Raw genomic sequence first — 18,096 nt, 5'->3', positions numbered from 1 at the left:
TCAAAAGAAACTTTCAATCTAATTTTGATCTGCTATGATCTTAACTGTATGGAAATTCACTCAGGCAGGTAATTACACATTTTCATTTGTTCCACTCTTGCATTTTGATCCCTATCATCAATCTATTTCCTTTACTACCATCATCTTTATCCTACCAATGTATCTATTTGAAAGGTAAGGCATGCAAAGAACTAGAAAACACTCACAATCAGATGCACTGGTAAACTCTTCCTCCGTGTTGAGACTCTTCTCTCCTGCCATTTTTGGAGTGAAGCAGGGAACATCCAGGGAGGTGTTGCCTTCAGATTTAGCTACAGATGCTGGTGCAGGGGAACACCCATCACCACTGCCTTCCTTCTGTGCACTACTTTGTATAAGGTCAGAATGCAGCTCAGATTTGTGAGTATTTTGTATCTGAGGCACAGCCTCCATCTTTTCTTTGCTCTGATCATCTTCCTGATCCATGCAGTGAGCTTTAACATCTGGTGAGTTGGCAATGCTAGCCTTGGTCTTAAATGGGTCAAAGTTTATATCCATGAGACTCGGGATATCCACCTGTTTACAAGGTGTTGTGTTTGTATGTGCTTGTCCGACTTGGTCAGGATACTCAGATGGGCAGGCCAGAACAGTTTCTTCCAAAGAATCTTCCACCTTGTTCTCAACTTCACTTTCCTCTTCATCTTTTTTTGGTGTCAACTGAGAGATTATTTCTTCATCAGCTGCACCATCTTTTATTAGCTGCGTTGCTTTATTTTTATTTCTCACCCTTTGGGAGAGGCCTGGATCTTTATTTTCACTACCCGAGACACTGTTATTATTCTCTTGCCTCAATGGGGAATTCATAACACAGGATTTTGTGGTAAATGGGTCAAAGGAATCACTATCCAGGAAGTCTAAGTTGTATCCTTTGCCAGGAATTAGAACCTCATCCTCTGAAGATCCCACCAGTGGATCCTTAGCTGCAGGTTGTTGTTTGTCAAATGTCTCATGGTTCTCTTCTTTTTCTGTATTACTGCAGGAGTCCTTCACATCAAAGTTCCTCTCTTGTGAGGCAAGAATTGCATCTCTGTGTGGAATTAAACAATCCTTGACTTTTTGACTAACTTGATCTATATCACACTGTGGAAAAGAATCTTCTTCATCTTCATTACTCTTTGTTGAGGACATGTGTTGTTCTGCCATCCCTCCAATATCTGCACAAATTGGGGAGGCATTCACCTCTACTGTCTTCTCAGCTACAGGGAACTTGTGTTGGCACTCAGAGATTTTAAGTGAGTTCATAACATTACCTTTGGCTGTAATCTCATTTATTTCCTTTCCACTGTCAGGCTCCCTTCCAATGCAATCTAGTTTATCTGGAGAATTCATAACACTAGTTTTAGTGGTGAAGGGATTAAAGGAAGGATCATCCAGCATATCAGCAAAGTCAGTGTAAGCCTTCTTGGGGAGTGACACTGGACAGATCTCTTCTGTATTAGGAGTCTGTCTGCCAGACATATACTCCTCACCAATCTCCTTGCTGGCAGGTGGTGCACTCTCCTTGGTGACAGGTGGTGCACTCTCTTTGGTTAGAGATGGTGCACTCTTCTTAGTGACAGACGGAGCACTCTCCTTGGTGACAGATGGTGCAATCTCTTTGGTTACAGACAGTGCACTCTCCTTGATGACAGGTGGTTCACTCTCTTTGGTGAAAGACTGAGCACTTTCCTTGGTGACAGGTGGTACACTCTCCTTGGTGACAGGTGGTGCACTCTCCTTGGTGGCAGGAGGTGCACTCTCCTTGGTGACAGGTGGTGTACTCTCCTTGGTGGCAGGGGGTGCACTCTCCTTGGTGACAGGTGGTGCACTCTCCTTGGTGACAGGTAGTGCACTCTCCTTGGTGACAGACAGATCACTCTCCTTGGTGACAGATAGTGCACTCTCCTTGGTAACAGGAGTTGCACTCTCCTTGGTGACAGACAGAACACTCTCCTTGGTGACAGACAGATCACTCTCCTTGGTGACAGATAGTGCACTCTCCTTGGTAACAGGAGTTGCACTCTCCTTGGTGACAGACAGAACACTCTCCTTGGTGACAGGTGGTGCACTCTCCTTGGTGACAGACAGATCACTCTCCTTGGTGACAGATAGTGCACTCTCCTTGGTAACAGGAGTTGCACTCTCCTTGGTGATAGGTGGTGCACTCTCCTTGGTGACAGATAGAGCACTCTCCTTGGTGACAGATGGAGCAAGCTCCTTGGTGACAGGGGGTGCATTCTCCTTGGTAACAGACGGAGCACTCTCTTTGGTGACAGGAGGTGCACTCTCCTTGGTTACAGGTGATGCACTCTCCTTGGTGACAGGGGATGCACTCTCCTTGGTGACAGGTGATGCACTCTCCTTGGTGACAGGTGATGCACTCTCCTTGGTGACATGTGGTGCACTCTCCTTGGTGACAGGGGGTGCACTCTCCTTGGTGACAGGAGGTGCACTCTCCTTGGTGACAGGGGGTGCACTCTTCTTGGTGACAGGAGGTGCACTCTCCTTGGTGACATGTGGTGCACTCTCCTTGGTGACATGTGGTGCACTCTTCTTGGTGACAGGGGGTGCACTCTCCTTGGTGATAGGGGGTGCACACTCCTTGGTGACAGGGGATGCACTCTCCTTGGTGACTGAGGGTGCACTCTCTTTGGTGACAGACAGAGCACTCTCTTTGGTGACAGGTGGTGCAGTCTCCTTGGTGACAGGTGGTGCACTCTCTTTGGTGACAGGAGGTGCACTCTCCTTGGTGACAGGAGGTGCACTCTCCTTGGTGAAAGGAGGTGCACTCTCCTTGGTGACAGGAGGTGTACTCTCCTTGGTGACAGGAGGTGCACTCTCCTTGGTGACAGGGGGTGCACTCTCCTTGGTGACAGGAGGTGCACTCTCCTTGGTGACAGGAGATGCACTCTCCTTGGTGACAGGTAGTGCACTCTCTTTGGTGACAGGAGGTGCACTCTCCTTGGTGACAGGTGGTGCACTCTCCTTGGTGACAGGGGGTGCACTCTCCTTGGTGACAGGAGGTGCACTCTCCTTGGTGACAGGTGGTCCACTCTCCTTGGTGACAGGAGGTGCACTCTCCTTGGTGACAGGTAGTGCACTCTCTTTGGTGACAGGAGGTGCACTCTCCTTGGTGACAGGAGGTGCACTCTCCTTGGTGACAGGAGGTGCACTCTCCTTGGTGACAGGAGGTGCACTCTCCTTGGTGACAGGGGGTGCACTCTCCTTGGTGACAGATGGAGCACTCTCTTTGGTGACAGGGGGTGCACTCTCCTTGGTGACAGGAGGTGCACTCTCCTTGGTGACGGGGGGTGCACTCTCCTTGGTGACAGGTGGTGCACTCTCTTTGGTGACAGATGGAGCAAGCTCCTTGGTGATAGGGGATGCACTCTTCTTGATGACAGGTAGTTCAATCTCCTTGGTGACAGGTGGTTCAATCTCTGTGGTAACAGATGGAGCATTCTCCTTGGTGACAGGTGGTTCAATCTCCTTGGTGACAGGTGGTTCAATCTCCTTGGTGACAGGTGGTTCAATCTCCTTGGTAACAGATGGAGAACTCTCCTTGGTGACAGGTGGTGCACTCTCCTTGGTGACAGGGGGTGCACTCTCCTTGGTGACAGGGGCTGCACTCTCCTTGGTGACACGGGGTGCACTCTCCTTGGTGACAGGGGGTGCACTCTCCTTGGTGACAGGGGGTGCACTCTCCTTGGTGACAGGGGATGCACTCTCCTTGGTGACAGGGGGTGCACTTTCCTTGGTGACAGGGGGTGCACTCTCCTTGGTGACAAGTGGTCCACTCTCCTTGGTGACAGGAGGTGCACTCTCCTTGGTGACAGGTGGTGCACTCTCCTTGGTGACAGGTGGTGCACTCTCCTTGGTGACAGGTGGTGCACTCTCCTTGGTGACAGGAGGTGCACTCTCCTTGGTGACAGGAGGTGCACTTTCCTTGGTGACAGGAGGTGCACTCTCCTTGGTGACAGGAGGTGCACTCTCCTTGGTGACAGGAGGTGCACTCTCCATAGTGACAGGGGATGCACTCTCCTTGGTGACAGGAGGTGCACACTCCTTGGTGACAGGAGGTGCACTCTCCTTGGTGACAGGGGGTGCACTCTCCTTGGTGATAGGATGTGCACTCTGCTTGCTGGGGGAGCCTGGAGTGGCAGGCTGTGCACTCTGCTTGATGGGTGAGCTTGGAGTGGCAGGCTGTCCACTCTGCTTGCTGGGGGAGCCTGGAGTGGCAGGCTGTGCACTCTGCTTGAGGAGGGAACTTCCAGTGGCAGGCTGTGCACTCTGCTTGCTGGGCATGCCTGGAGTGGCAGGCTGTGCACTCTGCTTGCTGGAGGGTTCTGGAGTGGAAGACTCAGCATCATCTTGCTGATTGGTAAAATCATCTGAGGCATCATGGAATTTTTCTTCATCTTTCTCCTCAATCCTCATGTTCTCAAAACTGTTCAAAAGGGAATTCTCAAAGCTGTCACACCTGAAAATACAATATAATTTGATATATTTGCAGTAACTCAAATTACAACTTAATTTTGTTTTGTGTGTAACAATATGCTCTCTGCACTATAATCAAGAATTTGAGATTTTCTGTGAAGACCTTTAAAATGTTTGCTAACCTTTGAGTCTGAAAACATTTGATAAACATTCATCTATCCACTCATCCATCCTTCACTCATTCATGTTCTTACTAACCCATCCATTTACCATGCCAATAGTTTTTTAATGCATAGTTCCTGCCAGATAAAAAAAAAAAAAATAAATAAATAATAAATAATAAACAAATAAATAAATAAATAAAAATATCAATCGCACACTGCCCTGCATTTCACATCATAAGGGAGGTGGTGGTATAGTGGATAAGGTGGTGAGCGTGGGATTGAGCAGACGTCAATGCGTAGGTTCAAATCCCACCATGTACCGCTTTGAAACTTTGCTATTTGTCAAGTGGTTCAAAGTTACCTACATAACCATGATACCCAGGTTCTAGGTGGTTACACCAAAGATGCACTTGGGTGGTGATATGGGTCCTAATATGGGTGGAAGCTGAACAGTGCTTCCCATACTCTTCAAGTACACCTACAGACCCTATAGGCCATAAAAAAAAAAAAAAAAACACCAGTTCACCACCCAAGGCTTACATCCCTAATGTTCTTGAAATATGTTGAACTCAGAGCCATTCTTTCAAGTGGTAGAAATGCAGGACAGGGTAGGAAAAACAAGTGACTTCTATGACAGCTGGAGCAGAAGTGAAGTAGTATCACACCTGCTGTTTATTTTTTTTATTTGCTATAGATGGTTACACTACCCATACACATCAATGTAAAGGCCCAATAAAACCAGTAATGTAAACATCATTATGTTTCCAACCTAACAAAATATAAGGTGGCAATTAGTCAATTATCACTGAGTCATAAGTCATACAAACCAGGAAGAATTGCATCTTGTGTATTGTCAATAAGTGATGACATACTGTATGCAAGTACTATGATAACGTCCCCTGACTCACTGAAACAAAAGGTGCCTACTTAAGTGTCAAAAGATAGGAATTTGTCACTTCATAAAAATCATACAAACCAAAAAAATGAAGTCCTGTGTATTGTTAATACGTGATGACATACACAGGTATTTCATCAACTCGGAAGCCAAAATTTTATGTGAAGTACTCTGGTATGCCATTGACAAAGAAGGGGTTAACATTTCAATGTAATTGTCATTCTTTCATGGTTTTACTTCTATAGGGAAAATGCAGTCCTCCCTGATCACCATTACTGCTGAAACACTCCCATACCAGTATGTAGGCCAGAGGTTTTAGTTTTAGTTTTGACTGTAAACTTTGAATCATGCCTGTTGGAGTCTTGATTGCCACACTGTCTGCTCAACTCACCTCATGACATGAAAAAAGCTTTCATTGGAAGATATCACGTTTCTAGTCCTTTGTAGTCAGGTCTTTATATTTCCTTATAAATTATAATCTTTTAACTTTGATGTGGGCAGTCAGCATTGGTCTTTGTGCTACACAACATACTGGAGTCCAAGACAGTTCTTCAGTAATTCTAGAATTGTATGGATAAATATGTCTTTCAGCAATTCACGGTTCTTAGTCTTAATTTTCCTGGTGGTGCTGAACAGCCTTGCCTCCACAATTCTTTGTAGCAAGTTGTCTGTGTGTCTGAACATCTTATATCCTCTCTCTCGCTCTAATGCACACTTGCACACAATTACACACACTCACACACTCGTGCTCATACACATTTTTGCTTCCTGTGAAACAAAACCTACCTGTTGGGAGTGGAAATGGCTGAGGCTGGATGAGGCAAAGAGGGGCTGGCCCAGGCTGTGGGAGAGGTCATGCAAGTAGGTGAGATAGGGTTGCTCCTCCCCAGAGGTGCCAATGTCTGGTCTAGTTCATCCTCCTCTGCACTTTCATATTCTGAATCTGATGACATGAGATAACAATAAATGATAAGGAAGAAACACAACACAATATTTCAACAGATGGATTAAATATTAAGTTCTCTTCACTTAGTGTTGTGGCACCACCATGCCATATTCTCAAGTATTTATTTGTCTACAGGCCAATCACAATTCATAAACAAACAATGTATCTAATAATTGCAATACATTGGTACCTTGAGATACGAGCTGCCAGAGATATGAGTTTTTCAAGATATGAGCTATGATTTAGTTAACTTTTTATTATGAGATATGAGCAAAATTTTGAGATACAAGTCACACTTGGGGATGTTGCTGCTAGAGGGCAACTCGGCACATTGGTCCAGTCTCAGCTGAGCTAGTAACTAAATGTTTCCAGTGAATCTCATAAACTGTGATTGTTCTTTCATCATTTAACACTACTCTTTTTTTGTCTTTTTTTTTTTTTTTTTTTTTTTTTGTGTGTGTGTGTGTGTGTGTGTGTGTGTGTGTGTGTGTGTGTGTGTGTGTGTAAAGAAACTGCTGTTTTAATTTACATTTAATGTTTAGGTGTGAATGGTACCTGCATCCCTTCTTCCCACACTCCCTCCTCCTCTGCCATTCCCAATCATTAGCTGAAAACGCCTGTCTCCAAGTTAAGAACACTAAATAAACTTTTGCTTTTATTTTATATATGTTCATACATAGATAAAATATGCATGTGATTGTAACTGAAGAGGCAAAACAAATTTCTCCCATCTCCACCTACCTCCTTCACTGATACTTATTACGGAGGGGAGAATAATGGCTATGGCGATGCGGCCTCTATTCTCTCTCTTTCTCTCCAACTTAATACAGGCAACCCCCACTTAACGAAGGTTCACACAACGAAGGTTTCATTTTACTACCATCTGCTCATTTAACGAACACCAAACTTGCTTTAACGAAGTTTAATCCAGGTAATTTTTTCCAAGTTTGAAAGCACCATCTTATCACGCAAACCAACAGGCTTTTGAATACACCATCGCCTCCTGTGGACAACACGTGCACCACTCACTCCCCCTGTTCAAAACAATAACAGCGTCAGGAGCACCTCATCTTCCCTCGCTCAACTTACCACCAAAATGCCCTGCAATGTTGCCTAGCGTTGCTAAGACCAGGAAGTCTCTTACTCTCAAAGTGAAGCTGGATATTATTCACAGACATGAGAGAGGCAAGAAAACTAATAGCATTGCTCACCACCATCTTGACTCCATCTACTGTGTCTACTATTTTCAAGTCAGCAGACTCTATTAAGAAGGCTGGTGAGACTGTATCTTCCTTGCAAGATAAAATAACCACATATCCATTACTTCCATCTCTCTACAGTTTAATTTTTTTTACAGTTAAAGTCTCCAACTAAAAGTATTCTTCCATCTCTTAACATATTATCTAAGCACTTAATCACCTCTCTTTACATGTCTTTGTTCCTCAGTTCCCCATGTATTTGTCTTAGGTGGCACATATGTAACTATGATTTTCCCTTTTCCCAATTCCTTTGTTTTGATTGTTATTCCCATTACTTCCACCTTGCCCTCACCATATAGCACATCCTCCATACATATATTATTACAAACCATTATTATCACTCCTCCTCCCCCTTTACCCTTCCTGTCTCTTCTCCAGCTATTATGTCCCTCTTCCTTAAAATTAACATGGATCTCCGCTCTTAGTTTTGTTTCAACAATGCACATTACATCTGGGTTTTTCTCTTTCAAAAAAATCTTAACCTCTAACACACGGGATAACAACCCATCTATATTAGTATACATCACTCTTAATTTCTTGCCTCCTCCATGACCTCTACCTTCTTCCATAGATACCACTTCATTAGTCTAATATCCAGAACCCTCCGCAAGAAAACCTTTTCCTCGATATCTGCTCTTTTCTTTTCTTTTTCTTTAGCTTCATTTCTTAGCACTTTCTCTTTTTCCCTCCCCTCTAAGTTCATATCTCTTTTTATCCAAATATCTTTATGTTCAGTATCATTGGCCAGCTTCCCTTTCCTTATCTAATTTTCTCACTTTCATTGGTCTCCTAACCCCTTCACTAAATTTTTCCAACCTAATCACTTCCTCCACCTCCTGGTCCAGCTCTTGTGTGCTGTCCTGGATCTGTTTGATAATAGTTTTGACCAATTCTCTCTCTTCACGTTCTCTCATGAACTTATTTGGATTTTTTTCCTTCATCCCAAAAACACAAAACATTTCCTCTTAACCACTGTATCACATACTAGATCTTCTTTCTCCTTAATTACTTGTATTACAGTGTCTTGATTTTTCCTGAATTTGCCTCTTTACTACCTCTGAAAATTTCATTTTTTCTGCTACTTGTTCTTGTTTCCATGCATTTTGTAATTCCTTCAGCTTGTTTTCACCCAATCCATCTTCCACCCTGTCCTCAATCCCATCCTGTACTTTTTCCTGTAAGCTCCTTAAGGTGTTTTCATAGTTTTGACATGTAACTTTTAGTACACAATTTTGTTTCTTTATCTCCTGTATCTCTTCCTTTAATCCTTGATTGATTACACTACTCTTCTCACATTCAACTAATCTCGATCTTAGCTCTGTGTTTTCTGTTGTCAGTCTGTCCTGCTTGTTCATCAAACTCTACATCACTTCCTTAGAGTACATTAACTCTCTTTTTACGTTGATCAACCTCCTCACATTTACTCTTTTGTCTCTAAATCCAGAAAAGTCTTTATCCATATTATCCTCAGTCAATTTCTTGAGTCCTGCAGGTGTTTCAATAAATTGCAGATTTTCACTCGGTGGCATTTGTTTTGATTGTGTCATAGTGTCAATTTATACATAGTTATCATGTCTCCTCTTGTTCTTCTCTCTTCTAATGTGGTCAGCCCGTTTCCTCAGTCTTTCCTCATAGTCTAACTCCCTGAGTCCTGGTCCTTGTTGCCAGCCTCTGTACCCTTTCCACCTTCTTCACATTTTTCTTCATATGTGGTGACCAGACGCAAGCTGCATATTCTAACTGGGGTCTTATTAAGGTGCATAATACCTTCTTCATCATTCCTTCGCTTAGGTAGTGGAATGCAAGGCCAATATTTTGAAGCATATTATATGTTTTCCAAAATATCTTGTTAATGTGTTTCTCCGGTGACAGAGTGTTTTGCACGGTTACTCCTAGGTCTTTCTCCTCATTGGTGTCTTCAATTTTCTCATCACCCAGCCTGTAATCCCTGTTTGGTCTGTATCTACTTCTTCCCATTTTCATAACATGGCTCTTGTTTATATTGAATTCCATCTGCCACTCTTTACTCCACTCATATATTTTATCAAGATCTTCCTGTAACTTGTTACAATCTTCCACATTCTTTACTCTCCTCATAATTTTAGTATCATCCGCAAACATATTCATGTAACTGTCAATTCCTACTGGCATATCATTAACATAAATCAAAAACATGATGGGACCAAGCACTGACCCTTGTGGAACTCCACTGGTTACCTTCTTCCACTCGGACTTCCTTCCTTCACCACTGTTCTCATTTCTCTTCCCACTAAGTAATTTTCCATCCATTTTGCTAGTTTATCACTTACTCCTCCAATTTTCTTTAGTTTCCACATCAGTCTATTGTGTGGTACTTTATCAAAGGCCTTTCTCAAGTCCAGGTAAATAGCATCCACCCATCCCTCTCTATGTTGTAGTATGTCAGTCACTCTTGAATAAAAACATAACAAATTTGAATACGCATGATCTTCCTTTTCTGAAACCAAACTGCCTTTCACTCAATGTTTTCACTTTCTAGATACTCACTCCACTTAGCTTTAATAACTTCTTCACATACTTTGCACAATATACTGGTAAACGATACTGGTCTGTAATTTAACGGTTCCATTCTACTACCATTCTTATATATAGGCACAATGTCAGCTCTTTTTCACTCTTTCGGGACTATTCCTGTTCGTATGGAGGTTTCCACAATATCAAATACAGGGTTCAACAATTGATCCTTACATTCCTTTAGCAACCTCCCATATATGCCACCAGGCCCCATTGATTTATTAATATCCAAATTGCTTATAATTTTCCTTACATCTTATTTAGTAACCATGATTTCCTGCATTTCCTTTATTTCCGTAGGCTCTTCTCCTATAAAATGCTCCTCCTTTGTAAACACTTTGCAAAAGTTGTCATTCAAAATTTCAGCTATATCTCTAGCATCCTCATATACTTCTTCCCCGTTTTTTACCTTTTCTATTGCCTCCCTTTTATTTAGTTTTCCATTTATGAATTTGTAAAACATTTTAGGGTCACTATCACAGTTTTCCACCACTCTGTTCATATTCCTTTTGTGCTGTTCTTCTTACTTCAACATATCTATTCCTTGCTGTTTTGTAAACTTCTCTTGATAATACATCAGTGTTTTTCTTAAGTTTCTTTCATGCCTTTTCTTTGTTCTTTTTTGCTTCTTCGCAATTTATATTAAACCACTGTTTATTATTCAAAGTCCTCTTTCTGTGATATGGCACAAACCTCTTCACAGCAGAGTTATATAAATCCATAAATTTATCATATTTCAATTGCATATCCCCTTCCTGGTATACCATTAAAGAACTCCCTCATATGGTTATAATTTGCCCTAATATAATTTAATTTTTCCTCCCTGTGTTCCACAATATTATCCGTGCTTATTTCCGTATCCAGCTCAAAGCTTAGGACATCATGGTCGCTTTTCACCAAGGGACATTCATGCTCAATTTCTTCTTTTAAGGAGATGCCCCTGGTAAATACCAAATCCAACCTTGCTGCAACATCTTGTCCCCTCCACCTTGTTGGTGATCTCACCCACTGTGTCATCAAGTTATTTGTTGCTACGTTTAACAATTCCTCTGCCCACTCACCACCGTTCACCACTTTGTAGTCCTCCCACACTATTTCCTTACAATTAAAGTCCCCGACTATCATCACTCTATCCTTTCTGATGAGTTCCTGCTTCATTCTGTCTAGAGTATTTCTCATCACCATTTGATACTGTTCATATTCCCAAGCACTGGTTGTGGGTGGTATGTATACTGTTATAATATTAATCTCTCTTACCATCTGTTATAAGCATACTTATCACTTCCTCATTTCCCTTACTATAGTTCACCTCCTTCACTATCAGATCTTCCTTAGTAAGAACCATTATACCACCACCTCCTTTATTTTTTCTATCATTTCTGCATACTTTGTAGTGTGTGTGTGTGTGTGTGTGTAAATAACTATGGATTCGAGCAAAGATAAAAGGAAAGATTTAACTATGTGAGTAAATCAATTACCACCAGCACCACCAACACTCACCTGAGTTTCCTACTGAGATGTTCTTCACTTCCCGAAATCCAACTGGACTGGGTTGATCTTTCTTTGTTTGAGCTCTGGGGTTTTGGAAAAGCAATGAAAGAAATTGGCATGTCATTCTAATATCATGATAGAGAATAACTCAGTGCATGCACACACACACACACACACACACACACACACACACACACACACACACACACACACACACACGCCCGGTAGCTCAGTGGTTAAAGCGCTGGCTTCACAAGCCAGAGGACCGGGGTTCAATTCTCCGGCCGGGTGGAGATATTTGGGTGTGTCTCCTTTCACGTGTAGCCCCTGTTCACCTAGCAGTGAGTAGGTACGGGATGTAAATCGAGGAGTTGTGACCTTGTTGTCCCGGTGTGTGGTGTGTGCCTGGTCTCAGGCCTATCCGAAGATCGGAAATAATGAGCTCTGAGCTCGTTCCGTAAGGTAACGTCTGGCTGTCTCGTCAGAGACTGCAGCAGATCAAACAGTGAAACACACACACACACACACACACACACACACACTGTGGGATCTGATACAAGTTTATAAATTGATCAATGGAATGGAACAAGTGGATAATGAGAAACTGATCCTGAGAGAAGAATATGACATTCAAAGCACAAGATCACAAAGTAAAAAGCTGACAATGGGAAGATGTCTGTGAGATGTTAAAAAATATAGCTTCCCACAAAGAAGTGTTGAGACGTGGAACAGTTTGAGTGAAGAAGTGGTGTCAGCAACGAGTATGCATAGTTTTAAAGAAAAATTGGATAAGTGTAGATATGGAGATGGGGCCACACGAGCATAAAGCCCAGGTGGTGTAAAACTACAACTAGGTAAATACAATTAGATAAATACACACACACACACATATGGTGAGGGCATGGTGGAAGTAATGGGAGTAACAATGAAAATAGAGGAATTGAAAAAAGGAAAATCATAGTTACATTATGTGCCACCTAAGACAAATACATGAGGAACTGAAGAACATAAGGATAAGCAAAGAGAGATGATTAAGTGCTTAGACAATATGATAAGAGATAGAAGAATACTATTCGTTGGAGACTTTCATGGTAAAAAAAATAAACTGGAGAGAGATGGAAGTAATGGATAATGCTGGACAATGGAGCTAGGTGTTACAGTCAACAAGGTACAGGGGAGAAGAACCATCATTGCTTAACCTAGTATTCACAAAGAAGCCAGAGCCTCCTCCCAACATACAATATCTTAGTCCAATGGGAAGAAGTGATCATGTGACATTACAGCTGGAAATATGGGAGGAAGATGAGATAAGATGCATAGAGGACTACAAAGGAGATCAAATTATGCAAGAGCAGATTTTCAAAAACTAAGGAAATTTTTTGGTGACATAGAATGGAGGAACATAATGAATAAAAGGACAGTACAGGGGAAATACGAAATATTCATATAGAAATACAGGTAACTCTCGATTTATGCGATAGATGCGTTCCAAGCAGCATTGCATATATCAAAATTTGCATAAAACAAACTTGTAATTCTCATAAGAAACAATAGATAATTGGGGGTATACGATATGTGGTCCAAAAAAATTGTACAAAATACTCTATCTATTTGGCTAAATTAACATTTTTATTATTTACCATTCTAAATACTAGAAGTGTATTTAAAGTAAAGGAAAAAGCAAAAAATAATGAGAAAGCAAAAAAATAATAAGAGAAAACAACAAAACAAAGAATATGTAAACACAACACTCACTGTGTCACTGCCTTCACCACTCACATCACAGTCAGTCACCATCTTCCTCTAAGCTTTTCTACTTATCAAAAATCCTCTGATCAAAAATAACCCCACAGTATAAAAGTAAACACTAGTAAAAAAATAAATGCGGGACGCCAATGTCTTCACGCCTCACAAGCACTCGCTGTCGCTGTCCACTTCCGAGTCAAGGACGTCATCATCCACCTGCACTTCCTCTGCTTTCACCGCTTCCATGGGATCGTCCACATCCTCTTCTGGTACTACATCTTCCACTGGTTTTCTTGAAAAACTGCAGCATGGTGGTCTAGCACTTTTTCTTGGAAAATTCTTTTTGCATCACAGTGTAACAGAAGAGTGCGTCCATGGCTCTTCTTGTCGCTGTGCTGCTCTGCTCCACATTAGGGTCCATTTCCTCTAGCATGGCAAGGCCTTCTCTTATTTTTCCAGGTGCTTCATTGAGCTTCTTGGCTGTAATGGCCAGTCCTTCATTCTTGTCTGCTGCTGCCTCCTCTTGTTCTCTCTTCTTCTCCACTTCTAAATCCAGCAGGTCCTCATTGATTAACTCTTGCCTGTGTGACAGGAGCAACTGTTCAATGTCCTCTTCTTCCACCTCTGCCAGGCCGAGATCTTTGGCAAAAGTGACGGTGTCCTTGTTGGCTTTGAAAACGACGTTGTCCACAGCGAAACCTTTGAAGGAATGCACAAACTGTGGATACAGTTTTTTCCACACACTGTTCACACATATTCTTGGCACTTGCGCTCCCAGGACTGTTGGATGTAGATTAAGGCGTCCTTGATGGTGAAGAGCGGAGCTCCCACCTATCGGCCAGCTGCGGAACTCTCCCTCAATTATGTATATTTTTTCAGTTGCGTATTAACAAAAACACGTAAATTAAAGGCGTATATCAAGAGTTACCTGTATAATGAAGGAGTAAAGAAATATGTACCTTTTTAGAGTTAAGAAAAAAATACACACTTGGTACAATGCTAGATGCACAGAAGCAAAACAGGCAAAAGATAAAGCTTAGAAGAAACTCATAAAACAGAGAAATGACAATAATAGGAAACATTATATGGATGAGAGAAATGAATATATTAGAGTAAGGAGAAAGAAAGAAAGAAACTTTGAATAAGATGTGGTGCGCAAAAGTGAAGACAAACCTAAGCTCTTCTATAAATTTGTAAATGATAAGATGGAGAACAAGGAAACAAAAATAATTAAAGGAGGGAAGACATACCAAACAAAGAAGGAAATGTGTGAAATAATGAATGAGAGCTTCAAAACTGTGTTCACTGTAGAAGAGGATTTTACAAAACCAAATAGGACACTGCATTGCTAAGGATTATAGGAAATCACATTGCACAAAGAGGATATTGGAAGATTATTAGATAATTTGGATGTCAGAAAAGCAATGGGACCAGATAGTGTATCAGGCTGGGTGCTGAAAGAATGTAAAGAGCAACTGTTGGAACCAATTTGGGAAATAATTATTACAAGTTCACTAAATGGAAGAGAGCCAATGTAATACCAATATTTAAAGGAGAAAAGGCAACGAGCTATTAAATTACAGACTGGCGTCACTTACAGGTGTTTTGGGGAAGTTTTGTGAAATAATGATCAAAGAAAAATGAGTTAAACATCTGGAAGAAGAGCAAGTCATCGAACAGACACGGTCATGTTGTGTCGAACTTATTAAGCTTCTACTTGAGAGTAATAGAAGGACTATATCTGACCATAAAAAAAGGCTTTTGATAAAGTCCCTCATGGAAGACTTTGGAAACTAGAGAACATAGGATAACTGTAAGGAACTTTGTTAGAATGGACAAGGTATTATTTGAAGGACAGGGAGATAAGAACTGTGATCAGAGATGCATACTCATCTTGGGGTAAAGTAACAAGTGGAGTGAGTGCCACAAGAGTCAGTGTTAGCCCCCCATTATGTTCCAGATATATGTAAACAACATTCACAATGGGATAAACAATTATAGTGATTTGTTTGCTGATGATGCAAAGCTGCTAAGAGTAATCAAAACCCGAGAGGACTGTTTGCTGTTGCAGGAAAATATAAACAAAATCTGAGTGGAGTAATAAGTGGAAATTGGAGTTTAATGCCAAGAATAGTCACATAATGGAAATAGGAAAGAGTAAGAGAAGACTAGCACAAAACTATCTGATGGAAGAAGAACAAATAATGAAGACTAAAGAGGAAAAAGATCTAAGAGTGATTATACACGAAAATCTGAATCCTGAAAATACATATGTAAGGTTTGGATTAGCATATAAAATGTTGACTAATATAAGAGTGGCATTTTATTCATGGACAAAAATATGATGAAAAAATTATCACAAGCATGATATGTCCTAAGCTGAAATATGCAGCAGTGGTGTGGTAACCGAGCTCTAAAAAAGATATAAGAAGATTAGAACAGATTCAGAAGATAGGTACAAAGATGGTGCCAGAACTAAAGAACTTAACATATGAAGAAAAGCTGAAGGAAATGGGACTGCCAATCTTACAAGATAGAGGAGAATGAGGAGACCTAATAACAATGTATAAAATAGTACATGGCATTGAAAAGATAGACAAGGAAGACCTGATGCTGGTGACTGAAGCTAGAAGGACAAGAGGCAATGTAAAGAAGATCAGGATGAGGCAGTGTGTGAAGGATATTGGAAAATAAAGTTTTCCACAGAATGGTAGAAAAGTGGAATGCATTGAGTGATGAAGTTGTTACAGCACATAAGATGCATAACTTTAAGGGATATCGAAAAATCTGAAAAAAAAATTGAAAATCCCCAAAACACCACCAGAGCATCCCCAAACATATGGTAACATAGTGATGGAGTATTTTGGGGAAATATGCTAAAATATGTGGGGTATTTAAACTTTAAAGGGCCCCTACCACGCCCACCGCTGCCCGGGGCTTCCCCCCTCCCAACTCTCTGTACCATAAATGATAATAAGCACGGAAAAAGCCATGGGAAGTGGTTTCTTTGATAAGGAAAGGTGGGCGCTGGCAACTCAGTACTATGGTGTACACAGGAACACACCCTCTCCCATTCCATTTCAGTGTCCATGTGACTATGATGGGAGGAGGATCTATTGAGTATCTCGCCCATTATTTCACACCTTGCAAGCCACAATCCAGCCTATTTTACCTGCCTTTTTTGCCTTACAATATCTAAACAAACGATGCAAGTGGAAATTATAAGTTGTAACGGCCATGCATGGATGGGAGACACCCTCGCCTTCGAGCGACTAATAACTAGAATCATTGTAGGGTCGGCGAAGTGCCATATGAGTCGTACAGAATATTCTAAACATGCCTAAAAAGGATATATGATGCACATGGTGGTGTATGACCACAAAATATCCAACCCAAATAAATGTACAGGGTCATAGAGGACGAAAATGACATCTCTGGGGTTTTTTTGCCTTTTTCTCAGTTTCCAATTTTATCATTCAAATTTAATCTTCTCCCACATTTCTCAATGGATTTTCAATTTTGAGGTATCATTTTGAAGCTCAATGAAGCTGCTACATTTTCACCTCATAGAATTTGTAATTTTTTTTTAAGTGCCACAATATAATTCTATATAAAAAATTTTTAAAAAATTTAAAATTCATAATGGCCATAAAAAAAAAAATAAATAAATAAAAATTCTATGATGTGAACAGTTTTGGTATACGACATACTTCATATCCATACTGGCAAAATTGAAATATGTCCTCTAGTGACAAAGTTTATAGGAAAAATATATATTATTTTAAATTGACTTTTTATTTTTCATGCAGTTATTTATGGGTCGATTCGCTTGTAACTACTAAACTAACATCGTGTAATAACCATCTATCAGCGGGAAAAAAACACGTACCTCTTTATTTTCGATTTTTCAAAAACCTCACCAAACGGTCCCCTTAAGGAGATATTGTTGTACAATACAACTAGTGGAGAGAAAAAAAAAAAAAAAAAAAAAAAACATACATGCACGCATGCACACACAAAGAGGATTGTGAAATACTGCAAGAAGACCTAAATAATAACTGGGAATGGAGTAAAAAGTGAGAAATGGAATTCAATGTGGACAAAAGCCATGTCATGGAAATGGGAAAGAAGGAAAGACGACCTGTGGGAATCTATAAGATGGGAGATGGAGTAGAACTGGAGAAAGTAATAAAAGGAAAAGGACTTGGGAGTAGCGATGGAAGAAAACAATAAACTGGTAAGCCATATTGATAGAATTTTTAGAGACATAATTTGCAAAGGAATATTGGAGTAGCATTTCACTACATGGACAAAGAAATGATGAAGAAATTGATAAGTACTATAATAAGACCCAGATTGGAATATGCAGGAGTAGTGTGGAGTCCTCATAAAAAGAAATGCATAAGGAAGTTGGAGAGACTACAAAAAAATGGCTACAAGAATGGTTCCAGAATTTGAAGGGATGACATATGAGGAGAGACTAAAGGCTATGGATCTACCAACCTTGGAACAAAGAAGGGAGAAAGGAGATCTGATACAAGTTTGTAAATTGATCAACGGAATGGACCAATTGGATAATGAGAAACT

General features: G+C 40.9%; 1 protein-coding gene across 2 annotated transcripts in view; it reads right to left on the bottom strand.

The window, feature by feature from the left end:
- Positions 1-18,096, bottom strand: part of LOC123513692 (uncharacterized threonine-rich GPI-anchored glycoprotein PJ4664.02-like) — a 91,855-nt gene that overhangs the window by 39,130 nt on the left and 34,629 nt on the right. For both annotated transcript variants that reach the window (XM_045271052.1, XM_045271051.1), the window contains 3 exons: positions 11,773-11,846; positions 6,301-6,457; positions 207-4,498 (listed from right to left, as the gene is read on the bottom strand). In XM_045271052.1, coding sequence (XP_045126987.1) covers positions 207-4,498; positions 6,301-6,457; positions 11,773-11,846 — 4,523 coding nt within the window. The remainder of the gene's footprint in view (positions 1-206; positions 4,499-6,300; positions 6,458-11,772; positions 11,847-18,096) is intronic.

Source organism: Portunus trituberculatus, chromosome 36 (assembly GCF_017591435.1).
Source record: "Portunus trituberculatus isolate SZX2019 chromosome 36, ASM1759143v1, whole genome shotgun sequence".
Classification (NCBI taxonomy): Eukaryota; Metazoa; Arthropoda; class Malacostraca; order Decapoda; family Portunidae; genus Portunus; species Portunus trituberculatus.
The sequence above is the reverse complement of the archived record's forward strand: the minus strand, read 5'-3'. Positions and strand labels throughout refer to the sequence as shown.